Source organism: Pleurodeles waltl, chromosome 2_2 (assembly GCF_031143425.1).
Source record: "Pleurodeles waltl isolate 20211129_DDA chromosome 2_2, aPleWal1.hap1.20221129, whole genome shotgun sequence".
In the NCBI taxonomy this organism is placed as follows: Eukaryota; Metazoa; Chordata; class Amphibia; order Caudata; family Salamandridae; genus Pleurodeles; species Pleurodeles waltl.
Genome location: NC_090439.1, coordinates 809,346,611 through 809,367,372, shown reverse-complemented (window position 1 = coordinate 809,367,372; position 20,762 = coordinate 809,346,611). Strand labels below are relative to the sequence as shown.

Sequence of the window (20,762 nt, the reverse complement as noted above, 5' to 3'; positions counted from 1 at the left end):
TGAAGCATAGAAATAACGCTACCATATTGTCACTACAATCAATAGAGCAATTCCTACGTAGGCTATAATAGAGCACAGCGTGTTAAGCTCTAATTCTGCCCTTCAGGTTCCCCTGGGAAGACATCTTCCCCCATACCTGAGAAAAGGCCTGAAGTCTGCAAAGCAGCTGTAGCGAAGCATTCAGCAATCAGCATACAGTTGTGGTTCTCTGGCTGGAATCTCCCTCTAACGTGACAGGGAAGTGTTTTTATAATAAAACAGCTGATGTTCTGAGAAAATGTCCCTACGTAAGGATGTGTGTTTTCTGTCAATGTCAGAGACTAAACTTATACCTATACCACTTCCACCGGCAACCTATCTTAATGCAGCCTTGGAAGAAGCACAGAGTGAGCAAGAATGTCTTGTTTGAGAACAGAGTGCTGGCCTAGGCAAAAACAGTTAGATAGAAATAAATATAACAAGACCGAAAAAGTGGCTATTATAACAATAATAAAGCAAAGGCGAATAAAATATATCTAGGTTAAAGTGCACAGCGGCAGGCTTAGTATGTTAAATAATGTGAATGGAGCTATACTAAAATGGCTACACAACACCCTCCCCTTGTCAGTTGAAGGTGGTTCAAAGCCTAAATAGATATATAAAAGCTGCTAAAGCAAAACCCAAGATATATATATAAAAATTTCAATAATGACAAGTTAAAAGGACACATGAGCATATAGAAGGTCAATTTAAAATGTAGAAAAAAACTTAGAAAAGACAGGAGTCATGCCCACCACCCTAGTGGCCAATGCAGGGGACCCTGATGGCACTTTAATTACAAAACAAATTACATACCTATACTTACACTACATACCTGGGATGGGGTCCCCCATCCTCTGGTGTCCCTCTGGTGTGGGTGGGGGTGTTCCTGCGGCTTGAGGAGGGCACCTGTGGACCCATTCCTTTACACCATTATTTAGCCCCTCCTCCCACCCGTGCATCATTTCAGCACAGGGGGATAAATATGGGGCTATGAGATTAGCACCATTTTTTAGATGGGAATGCCTACCTTGCATCTCATTGACGCAAGTTACGTTCACGTTTCTAAAAAATGGTGCAAACTCCAATATTTTGACGTTAGACGTGTGTAACATCAAAATATAAATATGGAGTTAGTTTTGAGCCGAAATTGCATTACAAAATGTCGCAAATTCGGTGCAAATATGCCCCTAAGTCTTTAGAGACAAGCCTTTTAGATTATGTGCAGCTAGGTGGGCTGTTTCTTCCAAAATGTCCACCCTGGCCATAAAATAAGCAAAATCTCTCTTCCTTTCTGTGCTCTTATTCTTCCACACTCAAGTCCCTTCTTGTAGAGCCAGTCTGAGTAGGTTCTTCACTCTGTCTTTCCTTGTTGAATGTTTCAGTAGCATTGAGCATACTCCATCTTCTTAGGATCATCTTCTTTTCTACTCTCCCAGCATGTTGTTGGACGTCAGTCTGCAGCATGGGTCAGTCCGGGTTCATACTAGGTGGGGCGAGTAGTTACATAAAACAATGTGTCCTTCAGCTTATCCCTTCCCCAGTTCACCTTGACTCTTACTTGCTGAAAAAATGCTGAAAAAAAATTAAGATGGAGAACCAAATCTCTCTGTTCTTGTTGAATATTCAAAAACCCCAAATGAACATTCTGTACAGTTTGCCAGTGATCAAAGACTTTAGAAAACTGTTTTACAAAGGATGAAAACGTTGAAGGCAGTGGACTATTTCCATAATTATTGCTCACGAGAGTGCTACTTTAGTTAAATAGGAAAGGTTAAAGGCAAATTTCACCCTAAATGCTTAGGGTTTTTTCAGAAGCACAATCTACATTGAGTCATGAAAGCCTTGACAAGTTTCAGATGTCCAGAATATTTTTCGAGGTGGAACTAACATGTGGCTCTATAGGCAAATCCCTATTTCACTAAAGCCACTATTCTCCTCATGGGCCGTGGAGTCCTTAAATACTCAGGAGGTACTGGAAATGGAGGGTGTCAAGTTTTTATGACTTACACTAAGGTCCGAAATGTAGGCTCTTGCTGCGTAGTGGTGCCCGTATATTAATTCTTAACAATCCCTAACCCTTTTTTGGTCTCCACATGGAAAAGTCAGTAATGAAACCAGGAGGGTGCCAGTTACCTTCCCTAGGAAGATGCTGAGAAGTGATGGTTGCATCCAGTTTCACCCATCAGATGAAAGTCACTGGAAGATAGGTCTTTGGAGGAAAACAAAGGAAGAAAAAAGGGAACCGTTCAAGGAAAAGGTAAAGCAAAACAAAGGTGTAGGCAGATGCCAAAACCATCAGTGAACTAATTGAGCAGAAATAACACAATTAAGAAGGTGCAAGGAAATCTGCCACTGTCACGGACTTCTTATATTACCTGATATGTGATTCTACTGCAGTTTGGCAGCATTCTCTTCTGCCCATCTCTTTCACCTTCAGGTAAGCAAGCCTCACCTGCTACGTCCCTGACTCATGACACATAAGAGCCAAAGAATGGTACAGCCCAGACTGCTTTGAGAAACCTACGTAATAATTATAGGGTTGGAAGTGAACAGAACACTCCTCTGCCACTCAGCTGTACTGTGAAGGAGCCAGGGGTGGCGGCTTACAGACCTCTCTCAGGATCCATTTAATTTTAGCGCTGCACTTTCAGACTATTGGCCAGTTATCTCATGTAGGACTAAAATAGCTAGCTTATATGATGGTCAGGGTGTCTGGTTGAGGAATTCAACAAGTATAGTCCATGCAGCCATTCAGGCTGAGACTTTGTACACTGCCCCTAAGAGAAGGCCAATGTTTCAGAGCTGGATGAAAGAAAGAGCTTCCTAGAGAGTGGGGGAGATGGAGGATTCAGGCTGGTTGGAGCACTCTTAGGGGCTTATTTACAAGCCCCTCCGCGCTGCTGGAACTGCACTTGTAGTGATGGTCTAAAGGCGCTCACTGCAAGACCATATTTACAAGGCAATGTAAAGCCACCGTGTGTGGCGTTTCATGGTCTTGTAGCTATACACTGAGGCAACGCAGCGCAAGTCGCTGCATTGCCTCACCCTGTGACAGGGATGCATGTCATGGGCATTACAGTGGGTGTTCCCATGTAACATCCAGGGCGTTTGACACATTCCCAGATTTATGAGATTTCGTGAAGCTGGTAATGCATCAAAAGCCCACGCCTCCCACAGGGAGGCATAAGGAAGGCGCAACGAGGAGAAATACCTTTATTTTTCCTTGTTCTTTCTTTTTCTTTGTGCTGCATTCTGCAGCACACATGGAAAGAAGAAAATGCCTCTTGTGGTTGTTTTTGTGCACAAAGGTGTCCCTTCCTGAACAAAAATAATCATCCCTGCAACGGTACAACGCTGCAACGGTGCAAGGGTGCCTTCATTGGCGCATGGCAGCCCATTGTGCACCGGCGCAGGGGAAAAGGACAGGAATGCACCATAACTCATAGGTACAGCGCACTCCTCCCCTTTTCTTTTGACACAGGACAGCTTTCCTAGAAGGCTTGCGGGCGCTGCCCTGTGCCAAAAACCTCCAAATATCCCCCCCTAGCATTTTTCAGTTGGATGAGATTACTTTGTGAGCCATTTGTCATTTTGAACCCTATCATTTATGATGAGGTAGGCAGTCTCCAACATTGGAATAATTTGCATTCTGGATCCATTATTACTGCCATACTATTGCTGTCTTATTAATACTGCTATCTGAAGGGTTGAGCTCTTAAACTTTTTCTCCAAATTTTGCATACGAGTTCTCATAAGTGAAACACTGTTATATTCACATTTACATGCAACACATTTCTCATTTAATACATTTGTGTTTGTCTGCAGGTCATATTTCATTGCAGAATTGCCTTTGGCTCAGAGACAAATTGCTTCAATGTTGTTTGCAACTCCGCCGACAGCTACATTTGAGGAGGTACCAAAATGTATTTTTTGTCTCAATCGATGTGTTGAGAAAGAAGCAAATGAATGACAATCTATATTTTCACTAGGCCTAAAACATAGTTCCATTGTTCACCACATAAGTAGAAACAATTGCTATATTGTAAAGGATTATTCAAAGGTTAAGATTTATTTATTAAATAGATGTTTGTATGTCAAATATCGTGCATAAATATTGTTTATAAAAACATCGCCTCTTTGGGTGTAGATTGTATAATATTAACTCCAATTCTTTCTTAATATATTAAGTTGATTAAAAATTATGTTACATAAAGATTTTAATGTACTTAACGTTCGAAATCATTTCAGCTTGTGCTACCAGTGTATTCCTACTTTTCCGTTCACCCTTGCTATCTTGGTAGGATGACTTTCCAATGAAAGGCTTGACTAATACACATATCTGTAAAATAAATACATGATTCTCGCCATTGTTCGTCTGCACGTCATTCGATCAGCTTCAAAGGATTGAGACACTTACTCGACTGGCAGCAAGGTGTATTTATTCGCCCCCGGATGGAAAGCTGTCTTAAAAATGTGGAACTGACACAAGAGCAAACGGACGACATTTACCTGAAGTTCCTGGGCTTTTCTTCATGTGGCACCCAGCTTCCACAATTCCTACATCGGAGGCTGTCTGATTCCTGTGATTAATAAGCCTCACGGCCCCAAGGCAAAAATAGTAGCCAGTGACTCAAGAAACGCTATTTGCTCATTCTAAACGAGAGGAGAGTGGAGATTAATTTACGTCCCGATGAAGAATTCATTGACTTCCCCTTAGAACTGGGCTGAGGGTGAATTACGTCCACTATGCTCAGAAGAGTGTATTAACTAAAATATTTTTTGCATAGCTGTAGTAATATGTACACGCAAAAACTCTTCCACAAATCACTGGCCAAACTGCTTTTACTTGTATCTCCAGAAGGGCCTTGTAGAGTGTCACACAGAGAGTGTGGACACACTGAACTATTTAATTTATCCCGATTGATCCTCAGCAGAACACCTCTGCAATTATAAATGACTTTCTGTCCAGCACTTTAGGACAACCTCTCAGTTTTATAGAGTGGAGAGGCCAATACTTTTCTGTATGAAAAAAGAGAGATTGTAAATAAGGACACCTCCACAATTGAGAACACAACCTCATTTTCTTCTTTTTATACCCATAACACTTTGCATGAATATTTATTCAAGAGTATGTGTGGATTTGCGTAATTAGAGATACTGTGTATTAATATCATCCGAGGTGCCCTGGATGCATTAAACCTGCCAGTTGTTAAATGATTGAAAACTAGTGTGAAATAAATACATTTGCAGTGAATTTAGTTACACTATTTATGCTGCTCCCTTCAGGTTGGAGCAATCTTTTATTCTGTTTCCCTGCCCGCCTCAGTGTGGGCAGGGTAACAGATCAGAAGTCTGTTCCCAGCCAGCAGAAACATTAAAAAAGCTCCCACAGGCTAGGAGCAGATTAAGGGCCTCTTTACGAGTTTGGCGGTCTTTTGGGGAGACCACTACGGATGCGGCAATCAAAAGACTGCCATGTTGGCGGTAACCCGACAGCCGTATTAAGGGTCACACTGTGAAGACTGCCAAAATTCAGCCAAAACTCCCAAACGGCCAGGACACCGAGGATGGAAAAGAGGCAGACCCACCACCAGCACCGGCAGCCCAACAAAAATACACCCAGTAGATTACGAGCCACAAATCACCACAGCAGTTCTTCCATCGCGGAAGACCATTGGCAGTGCGAACCCTCTCGGTCAGATCTCACATCAGTCAGAACACCACACCGCATTCGATAGTTTGAATACCCCACACTTTACACACATCCCGACATACCTACTCACTGCACTATGTAACACCCAACCCACAATCCTTTGCAAAAAAAATGCCATTCAGATACCTAGAGAGTAGGCTATATCATAGATAGGCACACATACACATCACACTTAGCACACAAACCACATCAGCACAACTAACACAATACGCACATCACTTGCACACACAATCTGCGACAACCGTCTCACCCTCACAAAGCAGCACCCACACCTCACCAATTACCCAACACTGCACCCTTACACTCACAACACCCCCACAAACTGCCTAGGTCCCCACAAAAACACCCATGTTTCACTGACGATGACTTGAGGGTCATGGTGGATGAAATTGTCAAGGTAGAGCCACAACTGTTTGGAGTACAAGTCCAACAAACGGCGATTGTCAGGAAAATGGAGTTGTGGCAAAGGATAGTCGACGGTCAATTCAGTAGGCAGCCATCCACTCACAATGGAGGACATCAGGAAGAGGTGTAACAACCTCAGGGGGAAGGTGCATTCCATGGCATCACACCACCAAATAGCTGTGCAGAAGACTGGAGGTGGGGCCCCACCTCCTCCCCCACAGTTCACATCATGAGAGGAGAAGGTCATGGACATACTGCATCCTGAGGGCCTGACTGGAATACCTGGGGAACTGGAGTCTGGTAAGTGCCCACAACAGCCATGTCACACATTTGTCTTATCCTGCATGCTTGCTCACCACCCAAATACTCCCTAATTAACTAAATATCCCAGTACAACTAATCACCCAATGCCCCTCTCCTGCATGCCACCACTCCACTCAGCCCAACTGCCCTCACAGCCCTTGGTAATGGCACATTACCTACAGGCTAATCACATCACTATGACTCCCAGAATGTACTAATCCATCAATGTGAAAACCTGGAATGTGCACAACACATCACATGTAATACATGTACAACTAAAGTACTAGCTACACCATCAAGATTGTTCTAATGGGGACCAGTACATGGCAATGACGGCAATGCAATGACACACTCACAATAGCAAACTAAGCAAAACATAGCTACTGCTGAGTGACCATTCCTAATGGCTACAGATCTAGGCCCATATTTATACTTTCAAAAATTTTACCGCCGGCTAACGCCATTCCAAAGCGCCATGCGGGCGCCTTATTTATTGAATGACGTTAGCCGGCGCTGCGGACTGGTGTGCGTCAAAAAAAATGACCCACACCAGGCAGCGCCGGCGTAGGGGAAAATGGAGGTTGGGCGTCAAAAAATGGGGCAAGTCAGGTCTGAGGCAAAATTCAGGCCTCAACCCGATTTGCGCCATTTGTTTTGACGCCCAACCTCCATTGACATGACTCCTGTCTTAGCAAAGACAGGAGTCATGCCCCCTTGCCCAAGGACCATGCCCAGGGGACTTATGTCCCCTGGGCATGGTCCTTGGGCATAGTGGCATGTAGGGGGGCCCAAATCAGGCCCCCCTATGCCACAAAAAAAAAGCGAAAAAAAATACTTACCCCAACTTACCTCAATTTCCCTGGGATGGGTCCCTCCATCCTTGGGTGTCCTCCTGGGGTGGGCAAGGGTGGCAGGAGGTGTCCCTGGGGGCATGGGAGGGCACCTCTGGGCTCCTTCTGAGCCCACAGGTCCCTTAACGCCTGCCCTGACCCAGGCATTAAAAAACGTCACCCATCAGGCTGGGCGCCGTTTTTTAAGGCCGGCCCCCTCCTGTGCGTCAAAATGACGTCAGAGCATAAATATGGGGCACAGGCCTTAAAGTCATTTTTTGGAAGGGAACGCCTACCTTGCATATAATTAACGCAAGGCTGGTTCACCCTTCCAAAAAATGACGCACATGGTGGAACTTTGACGCCCGCGGGGTCGGACGTCAAAGTATAAATATGGGGCAGGGTTTGCGCCGATTGTGCGTCAAAAATTTTGACGCACATTCGGCGCAAACAGAGTATAAATATGCCCCCAAATATCCCAAGCCAGAAATGGACTGAACTGGTTTGGAAAGTAAGATGTTTGAGTAGATGTACATGCACAACATCTAGATACAGGACTATTATCCTTGAATACTCACATACTGTGTTCCCACTAGGACACTATTGTGCATTGTTCAGCTTTAATGTGTGACATCTAGCAAGCCTGACTATTCACTAGGTAACAGAGGTGAACAGTCATGTCTATTATAAGACAAAACCAGAACCCATCTGCAGTGGAATCTATACCTAACTTGTATGACAGCTCCCAACGTGGAGTATGGAAATCAAGTCACAGAACTGTATTGAAAACAAAGGTATGCTGTGCAGCATCTGTCAATGTCATTGCAGGGAATCATGTAAAGCCACTGTCTGCATCTCACAAAGAGGTAACCTAACACACATTCTAACCTGAACTCTGTCTCACTCACTCCCATTGCCACCATGGAGAGGATACCTGTGACTGCCAGCCCCCCTCAGAATGAAGGCCCCAGTGAGAACAACACACCTGGCTGTCTGGACAATGACGGACAACCTGGCCCATCTGGGACACCTGGTCAGTCAACAACTCCCTGCCTCACCCTGCCCGCATCAACCCACCTCCACCCCCGGTGCATCCACATCTCAGGGAACTATTCGCCCCCAAACCTGTGTCCCAAGGACTGTTCAATCAATTCTGTGCCCCACAGTACAGGGACCTGAGTCGAACCTTGACATCCCTGACAATGAAGGACCTGCTACCAATGGGAGTGGGCACACCATGCCAGGGGCACAGGCATCTGGGGGTTAGGTGTGTGGGAGGGATGCTGTGGGCCAGAGAATGGGGCCTCAAAGAGACTGTGTTGACCAGGAAACCATCTCTCAGGTCCTGGGACATAACAAAGCTCACAGGACAGGATGGGCCAAATAATCACCATGTTGGGATAAAATCAAAGGCTGCAGAGGGAATAGCACCAGGAAGTCATGCAGCAGTGACAGACACAAAATGCCCACATGGCTTCCATTGCAGGGGTGCTGAGGGACATCAATACCACCCTGATTGGTTTCTCAACACACCATTAGGCCCCTTCCACTATCAATGTAACATCTGCCCCCATCTACATCTGCAGCAGTTAGTGGAATGGAGGCCCTGCCAGGGGAACCACAAGCCTCACACACCCCTTCCTCTTTAGTTTAATAAGCTCCAGCAAATGTGGACGTCTACCCATACATCTGGCTGGAGCAGATGCCAAGACCAAACCCACCTCCAGTAAGTGAACCTCTGCTGATTTGTCACCATTGTGTGCCAATGAGACACCCTGTAGACTGTTCTGAGACATAACTCAATGTTTCCATTGTACAAGGACAGTGGACCTGTGTAACCAACTGATGTAGCAGCTACTCTGATGAATCCATCTACCATGACCTCACTCATCACCTTAATTTTCATTTATGCACTTTTATTTAGATTTTTAGTGTCCTGATATGCACAATAAATCACAATTGAACACAGCTACTGCATATGTGTTTTTTCAACATTAACAATTGTCATGCTTGCCAACTGTGGGCTGGTCATGCCCCCTGCATTGAATAGCCAGTGTAATGGCCATCAGACGGAGGCTCCCTCAGCAGGAGACACATGACAACAGAAATGTCCCAGGACTGATGTCAGAAAGGCTGAAATCCAGTGCAATACGATAGTATAGTCAGTTTTGAATCTGCAAATAGAGCATGACAGAGAGTGCCATCAGGATGGAAGGCATGGTGGCATACAATGCACATATACAAGTAATGGAAGTCATGCCCATGATAAACTACCTCCATAGCAGGGGCACCCAGATTGAACCTACATATCACCAGGTACAGGCTCTTCACATACCCATTCCATAGCTACATTATCACATACCCCATGGAACACACAAAGAACATCACTGAGGAACCCAGCACTTTAACTCTACACTAACATAGGCCCCATACCTGTAGGATTGTCACTCACCTTTGTCAGTATACAGTTACCTGCGCCTTGGACCCAATGTCAGAATACAAACACAGCTAGGTCCCATGGTCATCACAAAGTTCTCCACCCATTGTGAAACCAGAAGCCATGATCCAATCATCACACATGGGCCACAAACTTCAACTGACATGTAATACACCATTTCACATCCCCCAACCCCACTGGTAACACGAAAGGGCTAAGCAGTCACACCCTACTTGTATGAAGGAAGTAATATCAAGGTACCATCCCACTGTAATTATTCCATCTTACCAGCTATCTGTCAGGTACACCTCTCATGTCTATCAGCCATTACCGTTGGCTACTGACAACAAATACCTCAAGCCAAGGTTGCAGAGCCAAACACAAAACAGCAATTTCAGTGTGTGGAAGGAAAAGAGAATAGCAGAATACAAGAAACATACCTCAATACTGAGTAGTCCATTACAGAAGCGTATGTTAGGATCAGATGTAACAATACATGATATAGCAGACCATATTGTACTGTACACTTTACAATCGATCAGTCTCCATCCACAACTCACACATAGGCATTGGCGCTCATGACACCCCGATTGATGAATCAAGTCAAGAGGTGTGATGGCAGCCATCTACTTCAAGTTGTGCACATTCAACACGTCAAAAGGTCCACTTCACATACCTGTTTGTCAGTGGAAGTACGGATTGATGAGATCTGCCCTAGAGTCACCTGCTCCTTCTTCCTCTGGCTCTTCATCACTTGTCATATCAGCATTTCTAGCCACTGGTCCAGCTGCCTCCCCCTCTTCTGCTATCAGTGGTATCTGACGTCTCAAGGCTAGAATGTGGAACATGCAGTAGGCAACAATTATTTGGCATACCTTGTGGGGCGAGTAGCGGAGGGCTCCTCCAGATCTGTCCAGATACCTGAATCTTGCCTTCAGGAGCCCAGATGTTCGCTTGATTACACGCATTGTCCTCCCATGGGCCTCATTGCAACAGAGTTCCCCTGGCGTGGCTGGGTTCCTTAATGGTATCAACAGCCAAGAAAGGTTTGGATAGCCTGAGTCACCTGTGAACACAATGGTAGAACAACTCATAAATAGATCCTGCGACTGGCTATATTGTGATGACAGGAGACATAACACACAAACACACACTACAATGCAAACTTACCAAGCAGTCAGGCCCTCTCTGTTTGTAGTTGCGCCGTCAGATGTGGGCCATTGCTGTTCTACATGATGTAGTTATCATGCATAGATCCTCGAAGCTTAGCTGTGACTTGTGAGATGTACTGGTCTGCCAGAAACACCGCCTGTACATTGATTGAGTGGGAGGTCTTCCTGTTTCTATACACCTGTTCATTGGCCCTGGGAGGGACCCGGGCTACATGGGTGCCATCAATGGCTCCTACCACATGAGGAATGTGTCCCATCTCATAAAAGTCCACCTTCACATAGTCCAAACCTGCTTGTTGGGGAAACCTGATGTAGCTACCCAGGTGTTTCAACAATGCATACAGTACATCCTTGAACACCAGACTCAACATGGGCTGAGTCATCCCTGCTGTTAAGGCGACAGTATTCTGAAAGGACCCTGTGGCCAGGAAGTGTAGCATTGACAAGATTTGAATGATGGGGGGTATGCCATATGGATTGCGGATGGCAGGTATCAGACATGGCTCCACCTGAGTTCAAAAATCCATGTGGGTATGACAATTCTGATGATATGTCTTGATGACATGCCTTTCCTCCATGGTTTCCAGATCTACTAGTAGATGGTACACTGGTGGGTGTCTCACTCTCCTCATGGCAGGATAACTATGTTGAGAGAAGATAATATACTATGATGAGTGATGCAGTATGCACACATCATTACCACATTGTATATTACCTGGCACCTAACATTTATAGAGGATGCATAGCACTTCTGACATATACAGTACAGCCCATTGCACCTAATTCACCCTCATTGCTGCACACTGGCTAACATGTGAAAGGGATTGTACATATAAAAATAATGTTAGTGTACATGTGTGTAAGACTTAGCTGTCCTGCACTAATCAAACACATGTTTTAGATTCCAACAATACCTACCTGTGGCCTATGTACCTCAGAGTAGCTTTACATAGTTCTCACCATATATACTCCCTAAACACATCATTTGGTTAAATTTGGCACTATGGGGGTCATTCTGACCTCGGCGGTAAAAGGCGCTTACCGCCGGTCAGAAGACCGCCATAACACCGCCGCGGCCGCGGTAAACCGCCACGGTCATTCTGACCTGCAACTGGCAAACCGCCAAAAACCGTACATCCACATTAATACTGCTATCTGAAGGGTTGAGCTCTTAAACTTTTTCTCCAAATTTTGCATACGAGTTCTCATAAGTGAAACACTGTTATATTCACATTTACATGCAACACATTTCTCATTTAATACATTTGTGTTTGTCTGCAGGTCATATTTCATTGCAGAATTGCCTTTGGCTCAGAGACAAATTGCTTCAATGTTGTTTGCAACTCCGCCGACAGCTACATTTGAGGAGGTACCAAAATGTATTTTTTGTCTCAATCGATGTGTTGAGAAAGAAGCAAATGAATGACAATCTATATTTTCACTAGGCCTAAAACATAGTTCCATTGTTCACCACATAAGTAGAAACAATTGCTATATTGTAAAGGATTATTCAAAGGTTAAGATTTATTTATTAAATAGATGTTTGTATGTCAAATATCGTGCATAAATATTGTTTATAAAAACATCGCCTCTTTGGGTGTAGATTGTATAATATTAACTCCAATTCTTTCTTAATATATTAAGTTGATTAAAAATTATGTTACATAAAGATTTTAATGTACTTAACGTTCGAAATCATTTCAGCTTGTGCTACCAGTGTATTCCTACTTTTCCGTTCACCCTTGCTATCTTGGTAGGATGACTTTGCAATGAAAGGCTTGACTAATACACATATCTGTAAAATAAATACATGATTCTCGCCATTGTTCGTCTGCACGTCATTCGATCAGCTTCAAAGGATTGAGACACTTACTCGACTGGCAGCAAGGTGTATTTATTCGCCCCCGGATGGAAAGCTGTCTTAAAAATGTGGAACTGACACAAGAGCAAACGGACGACATTTACCTGAAGTTCCTGGGCTTTTCTTCATGTGGCACCCAGCTTCCACAATTCCTACATCGGAGGCTGTCTGATTCCTGTGATTAATAAGCCTCACGGCCCCAAGGCAAAAATAGTAGCCAGTGACTCAAGAAACGCTATTTGCTCATTCTAAACGAGAGGAGAGTGGAGATTAATTTACGTCCCGATGAAGAATTCATTGACTTCCCCTTAGAACTGGGCTGAGGGTGAATTACGTCCACTATGCTCAGAAGAGTGTATTAACTAAAATATTTTTTGCATAGCTGTAGTAATATGTACACGCAAAAACTCTTCCACAAATCACTGGCCAAACTGCTTTTACTTGTATCTCCAGAAGGGCCTTGTAGAGTGTCACACAGAGAGTGTGGACACACTGAACTATTTAATTTATCCCGATTGATCCTCAGCAGAACACCTCTGCAATTATAAATGACTTTCTGTCCAGCACTTTAGGACAAACTCTCAGTTTTATAGAGTGGAGAGGCCAATACTTTTCTGTATGAAAAAAGAGAGATTGTAAATAAGGACACCTCCACAATTGAGAACACAACCTCATTTTCTTCTTTTTATACCCATAACACTTTGCATGAATATTTATTCAAGAGTATGTGTGGATTTGCGTAATTAGAGATACTGTGTATTAATATCATCCGAGGTGCCCTGGATGCATTAAACCTGCCAGTTGTTAAATGATTGAAAACTAGTGTGAAATAAATACATTTGCAGTGAATTTAGTTACACTATTTATGCTGCTCCCTTCAGGTTGGAGCAATCTTTTATTCTGTTTCCCTGCCCGCCTCAGTGTGGGCAGGGTAACAGATCAGAAGTCTGTTCCCAGCCAGCAGAAACATTAAAAAAGCTCCCACAGGCTAGGAGCAGATTAAGGGCCTCTTTACGAGTTTGGCGGTCTTTTGGGGAGACCACTACGGATGCGGCAATCAAAAGACTGCCATGTTGGCGGTAACCCGACAGCCGTATTAAGGGTCACACTGTGAAGACTGCCAAAATTCAGCCAAAACTCCCAAACGGCCAGGACACCGAGGATGGAAAAGAGGCAGACCCACCACCAGCACCGGCAGCCCAACAAAAATACACCCAGTAGATTACGAGCCACAAATCACCACAGCAGTTCTTCCATCGCGGAAGACCATTGGCAGTGCGAACCCTCTCGGTCAGATCTCACATCAGTCAGAACACCACACCGCATTCAATAGTTTGAATACCCCACACTTTACACACATCCCGACATACCTACTCACTGCACTATGTAACACCCAACCCACAATCCTTTGCAAAAAAAATGCCATTCAGATACCTAGAGAGTAGGCTATATCATAGATAGGCACACATACACATCACACTTAGCACACAAACCACATCAGCACAACTAACACAATACGCACATCACTTGCACACACAATCTGCGACAACCGTCTCACCCTCACAAAGCAGCACCCACACCTCACCAATTACCCAACACTGCACCCTTACACTCACAACACCCCCACAAACTGCCTAGGTCCCCACAAAAACACCCATGTTTCACTGACGATGACTTGAGGGTCATGGTGGATGAAATTGTCAGGGTAGAGCCACAACTGTTTGGAGTACAAGTCCAACAAACGGCGATTGTCAGGAAAATGGAGTTGTGGCAAAGGATAGTCGACGGTCAATTCAGTAGGCAGCCATCCACTCACAATGGAGGACATCAGGAAGAGGTGTAACAACCTCAGGGGGAAGGTGCATTCCATGGCATCACACCACCAAATAGCTGTGCAGAAGACTGGAGGTGGGGCCCCACCTCCTCCCCCACAGTTCACATCATGAGAGGAGAAGGTCATGGACATACTGCATCCTGAGGGCCTGACTGGAATACCTGGGGAACTGGAGTCTGGTAAGTGCCCACAACAGCCATGTCACACATTTGTCTTATCCTGCATGCTTGTTCACCACCCAAATACTCCCTAATTAACTAAATATCCCAGTACAACTAATCACCCAATGCCCCTCTCCTGCATGCCACCACTCCACTCAGCCCAACTGCCCTCACAGCCCTTGGTAATGGCACATTACCTACAGGCTAATCACATCACTATGACTCCCAGAATGTACTAATCCATCAATGTGAAAACCTGGAATGTGCACAACACATCACATGTAATACATGTACAACTAAAGTACTAGCTACACCATCAAGATTGTTCTAATGGGGACCAGTACATGGCAATGACGGCAATGCAATGACACACTCACAATAGCAAACTAAGCAAAACATAGCTACTGCTGAGTGACCATTCCTAATGGCTACAGATCTAGGCCCATATTTATACTTTCAAAAATTTTACCGCCGGCTAACGCCATTCCAAAGCGCCATGCGGGCGCCTTATTTATTGAAAGACGTTAGCCGGCGCTGCGGACTGGTGTGCGTCAAAAAAAATGACCCACACCAGGCAGCGCCGGCGTAGGGGAAAATGGAGGTTGGGCGTCAAAAAATGGGGCAAGTCAGGTCTGAGGCAAAATTCAGGCCTCAACCCGATTTGCGCCATTTGTTTTGACGCCCAACCTCCATTGACATGACTCCTGTCTTAGCAAAGACAGGAGTCATGCCCCCTTGCCCAAGGACCATGCCCAGGGGACTTATGTCCCCTGGGCATGGTCCTTGGGCATAGTGGCATGTAGGGGGGCCCAAATCAGGCCCCCCTATGCCAAAAAAAAAAAGCGAAAAAAAATACTTACCCCAACTTACCTCAATTTCCCTGGGATGGGTCCCTCCATCCTTGGGTGTCCTCCTGGGGTGGGCAAGGGTGGCAGGAGGTGTCCCTGGGGGCATGGGAGGGCACCTCTGGGCTCCTTCTGAGCCCACAGGTCCCTTAACGCCTGCCCTGACCCAGGCATTAAAAAACGTCACCCATCAGGCTGGGCGCCGTTTTTTAAGGCCGGCCCCCTCCTGTGCGTCAAAATGACGTCAGAGCATAAATATGGGGCACAGGCCTTAAAGTCATTTTTTGGAAGGGAACGCCTACCTTGCATATAATTAACGCAAGGCTGGTTCACCCTTCCAAAAAATGACGCACATGGTGGAACTTTGACGCCCGCGGGGTCGGACGTCAAAGTATAAATATGGGGCAGGGTTTGCGCCGATTGTGCGTCAAAAATTTTGACGCACATTCGGCGCAAACAGAGTATAAATATGCCCCCAAATATCCCAAGCCAGAAATGGACTGAACTGGTTTGGAAAGTAAGATGTTTGAGTAGATGTACATGCACAACATCTAGATACAGGACTATTATCCTTGAATACTCACATACTGTGTTCCCACTAGGACACTATTGTGCATTGTTCAGCTTTAATGTGTGACATCTAGCAAGCCTGACTATTCACTAGGTAACAGAGGTGAACAGTCATGTCTATTATAAGACAAAACCAGAACCCATCTGCAGTGGAATCTATACCTAACTTGTATGACAGCTCCCAACGTGGAGTATGGAAATCAAGTCACAGAACTGTATTGAAAACAAAGGTATGCTGTGCAGCATCTGTCAATGTCATTGCAGGGAATCATGTAAAGCCACTGTCTGCATCTCACAAAGAGGTAACCTAACACACATTCTAACCTGAACTCTGTCTCACTCACTCCCATTGCCACCATGGAGAGGATACCTGTGACTGCCAGCCCCCCTCAGAATGAAGGCCCCAGTGAGAACAACACACCTGGCTGTCTGGACAATGACGGACAACCTGGCCCATCTGGGACACCTGGTCAGTCAACAACTCCCTGCCTCACCCTGCCCGCATCAACCCACCTCCACCCCCGGTGCATCCACATCTCAGGGAACTATTCGCCCCCAAACCTGTGTCCCAAGGACTGTTCAATCAATTCTGTGCCCCACAGTACAGGGACCTGAGTCGAACCTTGACATCCCTGACAATGAAGGACCTGCTACCAATGGGAGTGGGCACACCATGCCAGGGGCACAGGCATCTGGGGGTTAGGTGTGTGGGAGGGATGCTGTGGGCCAGAGAATGGGGCCTCAAAGAGACTGTGTTGACCAGGAAACCATCTCTCAGGTCCTGGGACATAACAAAGTTCACAGGACAGGATGGGCCAAATAATCACCATGTTGGGATAAAATCAAAGGCTGCAGAGGGAATAGCACCAGGAAGTCATGCAGCAGTGACAGACACAAAATGCCCACATGGCTTCCATTGCAGGGGTGCTGAGGGACATCAATACCACCCTGATTGGTTTCTCAACACACCATTAGGCCCCTTCCACTATCAATGTAACATCTGCCCCCATCTACATCTGCAGCAGTTAGTGGAATGGAGGCCCTGCCAGGGGAACCACAAGCCTCACACACCCCTTCCTCTTTAGTTTAATAAGCTCCAGCAAATGTGGACGTCTACCCATACATCTGGCTGGAGCAGATGCCAAGACCAAACCCACCTCCAGTAAGTGAACCTCTGCTGATTTGTCACCATTGTGTGCCAATGAGACACCCTGTAGACTGTTCTGAGACATAACTCAATTTTTCCATTGTACAAGGACAGTGGACCTGTGTAACCAACTGATGTAGCAGCTACTCTGATGAATCCATCTACCATGACCTCACTCATCACCTTAATTTTCATTTATGCACTTTTATTTAGATTTTTAGTGTCCTGATATGCACAATAAATCACAATTGAACACAGCTACTGCATATGTGTTTTTTCAACATTAACAATTGTCATGCTTGCCAACTGTGGGCTGGTCATGCCCCCTGCATTGAATAGCCAGTGTAATGGCCATCAGACGGAGGCTCCCTCAGCAGGAGACACATGACAACAGAAATGTCCCAGGACTGATGTCAGAAAGGCTGAAATCCAGTGCAATACGATAGTATAGTCAGTTTTGAATCTGCAAATAGAGCATGACAGAGAGTGCCATCAGGATGGAAGGCATGGTGGCATACAATGCACATATACAAGTAATGGAAGTCATGCCCATGATAAACTACCTCCATAGCAGGGGCACCCAGATTGAACCTACATATCACCAGGTACAGGCTCTTCACATACCCATTCCATAGCTACATTATCACATACCCCATGGAACACACAAAGAACATCACTGAGTAACCCAGCACTTTAACTCTACACTAACATAGGCCCCATACCTGTAGGATTGTCACTCACCTTTGTCAGTATACAGTTACCTGCGCCTTGGACCCAATGTCAGAATACAAACACAGCTAGGTCCCATGGTCATCACAAAGTTCTCCACCCATTGTGAAACCAGAAGCCATGATCCAATCATCACACATGGGCCACAAACTTCAACTGACATGTAATACACCATTTCACATCCCCCAACCCCACTGGTAACACGAAAGGGCTAAGCAGTCACACCCTACTTGTATGAAGGAAGTAATATCAAGGTACCATCCCACTGTAATTATTCCATCTTACCAGCTATCTGTCAGGTACACCTCTCATGTCTATCAGCCATTACCGTTGGCTACTGACAACAAATACCTCAAGCCAAGGTTGCAGAGCCAAACACAAAACAGCAATTTCAGTGTGTGGAAGGAAAAGAGAATAGCAGAATGCAAGAAACATACCTCAATACTGAGTAGTCCATTACAGAAGCGTATGTTAGGATCAGATGTAACAATACATGATATAGCAGACCATATTGTACTGTACACTTTACAATCGATCAGTCTCCATCCACAACTCACACATAGGCATTGGCGCTCATGACACCCCGATTGATGAATCAAGTCAAGAGGTGTGATGGCAGCCATCTACTTCAAGTTGTGCACATTCAACACGTCAAAAGGTCCACTTCACATACCTGTTTGTCAGTGGAAGTACGGATTGATGAGATCTGCCCTAGAGTCACCTGCTCCTTCTTCCTCTGGCTCTTCATCACTTGTCATATCAGCATTTCTAGCCACTGGTCCAGCTGCCTCCCCCTCTTCTGCTATCAGTGGTATCTGATGTCTCAAGGCTAGAATGTGGAACATGCAGTAGGCAACAATTATTTGGCATACCTTGTGGGGCGAGTAGCGGAGGGCTCCTCCAGATCTGTCCAGATACCTGAATCTTGCCTTCAGGAGCCCAGATGTTCGCTTGATTACACGCATTGTCCTCCCATGGGCCTCATTGCAACAGAGTTCCCCTGGCGTGGCTGGGTTCCTTAATGGTATCAACAGCCAAGAAAGGTTTGGATAGCCTGAGTCACCTGTGAACACAATGGTAGAACAACTCATAAATAGATCCTGCGACTGGCTATATTGTGATGACAGGAGACATAACACACAAACACACACTACAATGCAAACTTACCAAGCAGTCAGGCCCTCTCTGTTTGTAGTTGCGCCGTCAGATGTGGGCCATTGCTGTTCTACATGATGTAGTTATCATGCATAGATCCTCGAAGCTTAGCTGTGACTTGTGAGATGTACTGGTCTGCCAGAAACACCGCCTGTACATTGATTGAGTGGGAGGTCTTCCTGTTTCTATACACCTGTTCATTGGCCCTGGGAGGGACCCGGGCTACATGGGTGCCATCAATGGCTCCTACCACATGAGGAATGTGTCCCATCTCATAAAAGTCCACCTTCACATAGTCCAAACCTGCTTGTTGGGGAAACCTGATGTAGCTACCCAGGTGTTTCAACAATGCATACAGTACATCCTTGAACACCAGACTCAACATGGGCTGAGTCATCCCTGCTGTTAAGGCGACAGTATTCTGAAAGGACCCTGTGGCCAGGAAGTGTAGCATTGACAAGATTTGAATGATGGGGGGTATGCCATATGGATTGCGGATGGCAGGTATCAGACATGGCTCCACCTGAGTTCAAAGATCCATGTGGGTATGACAATTCTGATGATATGTCTTGATGACATGCCTTTCCTCCATGGTTTCCAGATCTACTAGTAGATGGTACACTGGTGGGTGTCTCACTCTCCTCATGGCAGGATAACTATGTTGAGAGAAGATAATATACTATGATGAGTGATGCAGTATGCACACATCATTACCACATTGTATATTACCTGGCACCTAACATTTATAGAGGATGCATAGCACTTCTGACATATACAGTACAGCCCATTGCACCTAATTCACCCTCATTGCTGCACATTGGCTAACATGTGAAAGGGATTGTACATATAAAAATAATGTTAGTGTACATGTGTGTAAGACTTAGCTGTCCTGCACTAATCAAACACATGTTTTAGATTCCAACAATACCTACCTGTGGCCTATGTACCTCAGAGTAGCTTTACATAGTTCTCACCATATATACTCCCTAAACACATCATTTGGTTAAATTTGGCACTATGGGGGTCATTCTGACCTCGGCGGTAAAAGGCGCTTACCGCCGGTCAGAAGACCGCCATAACACCGCCGCGGCCGCGGTAAACCGCCACGGTCATTCTGACCTGCAACTGGCAAACCGCCAAAAACCGTACATCCACAAAAGTCCGCCACACCAAAGGTCAGCGAAAAAATGGCGAAGACCAAACCTCCACCGTCACGCCAACAGAAATACGCCCATACCATTCCGACCCACAAATCCACTTGGCGGTCTTTCAAACGCGGTATTCCATTGGCGGTACACACCGCCGCGGTCAAAATACACACACACATAGAAAACTCAGCCACATTGGTCAGTTTGAAATACACACACCTGATACACATACTAACACCACTTCCACACACCCAACACAATATAAAACACACACCCACATCACCCACATGCCCCTACGACCCGAAATCATTGACGAAGGCTAGAGAGAGAGCACAGAATAGACAATCCCACAACACAGAGGCACACAACACCATCACCCACACAGAATCCACGCACCAAACACCACACACCACCACACGCACCACACTCAT

At 45.4% G+C, this 20,762-nt stretch overlaps 1 protein-coding gene across 1 annotated transcript in view; it reads left to right on the top strand.

The window, feature by feature from the left end:
* The window catches only part of LOC138277440 (regulator of microtubule dynamics protein 1-like), a gene marked incomplete at its 5' end in the record, with an annotated part of 497,783 nt that overhangs the window by 194,008 nt on the left and 283,013 nt on the right, over positions 1–20,762 (top strand). The window contains one exon of the mRNA XM_069219225.1: positions 3,847–3,934. Coding sequence (XP_069075326.1) covers positions 3,847–3,934 — 88 coding nt within the window. The remainder of the gene's footprint in view (positions 1–3,846; positions 3,935–20,762) is intronic.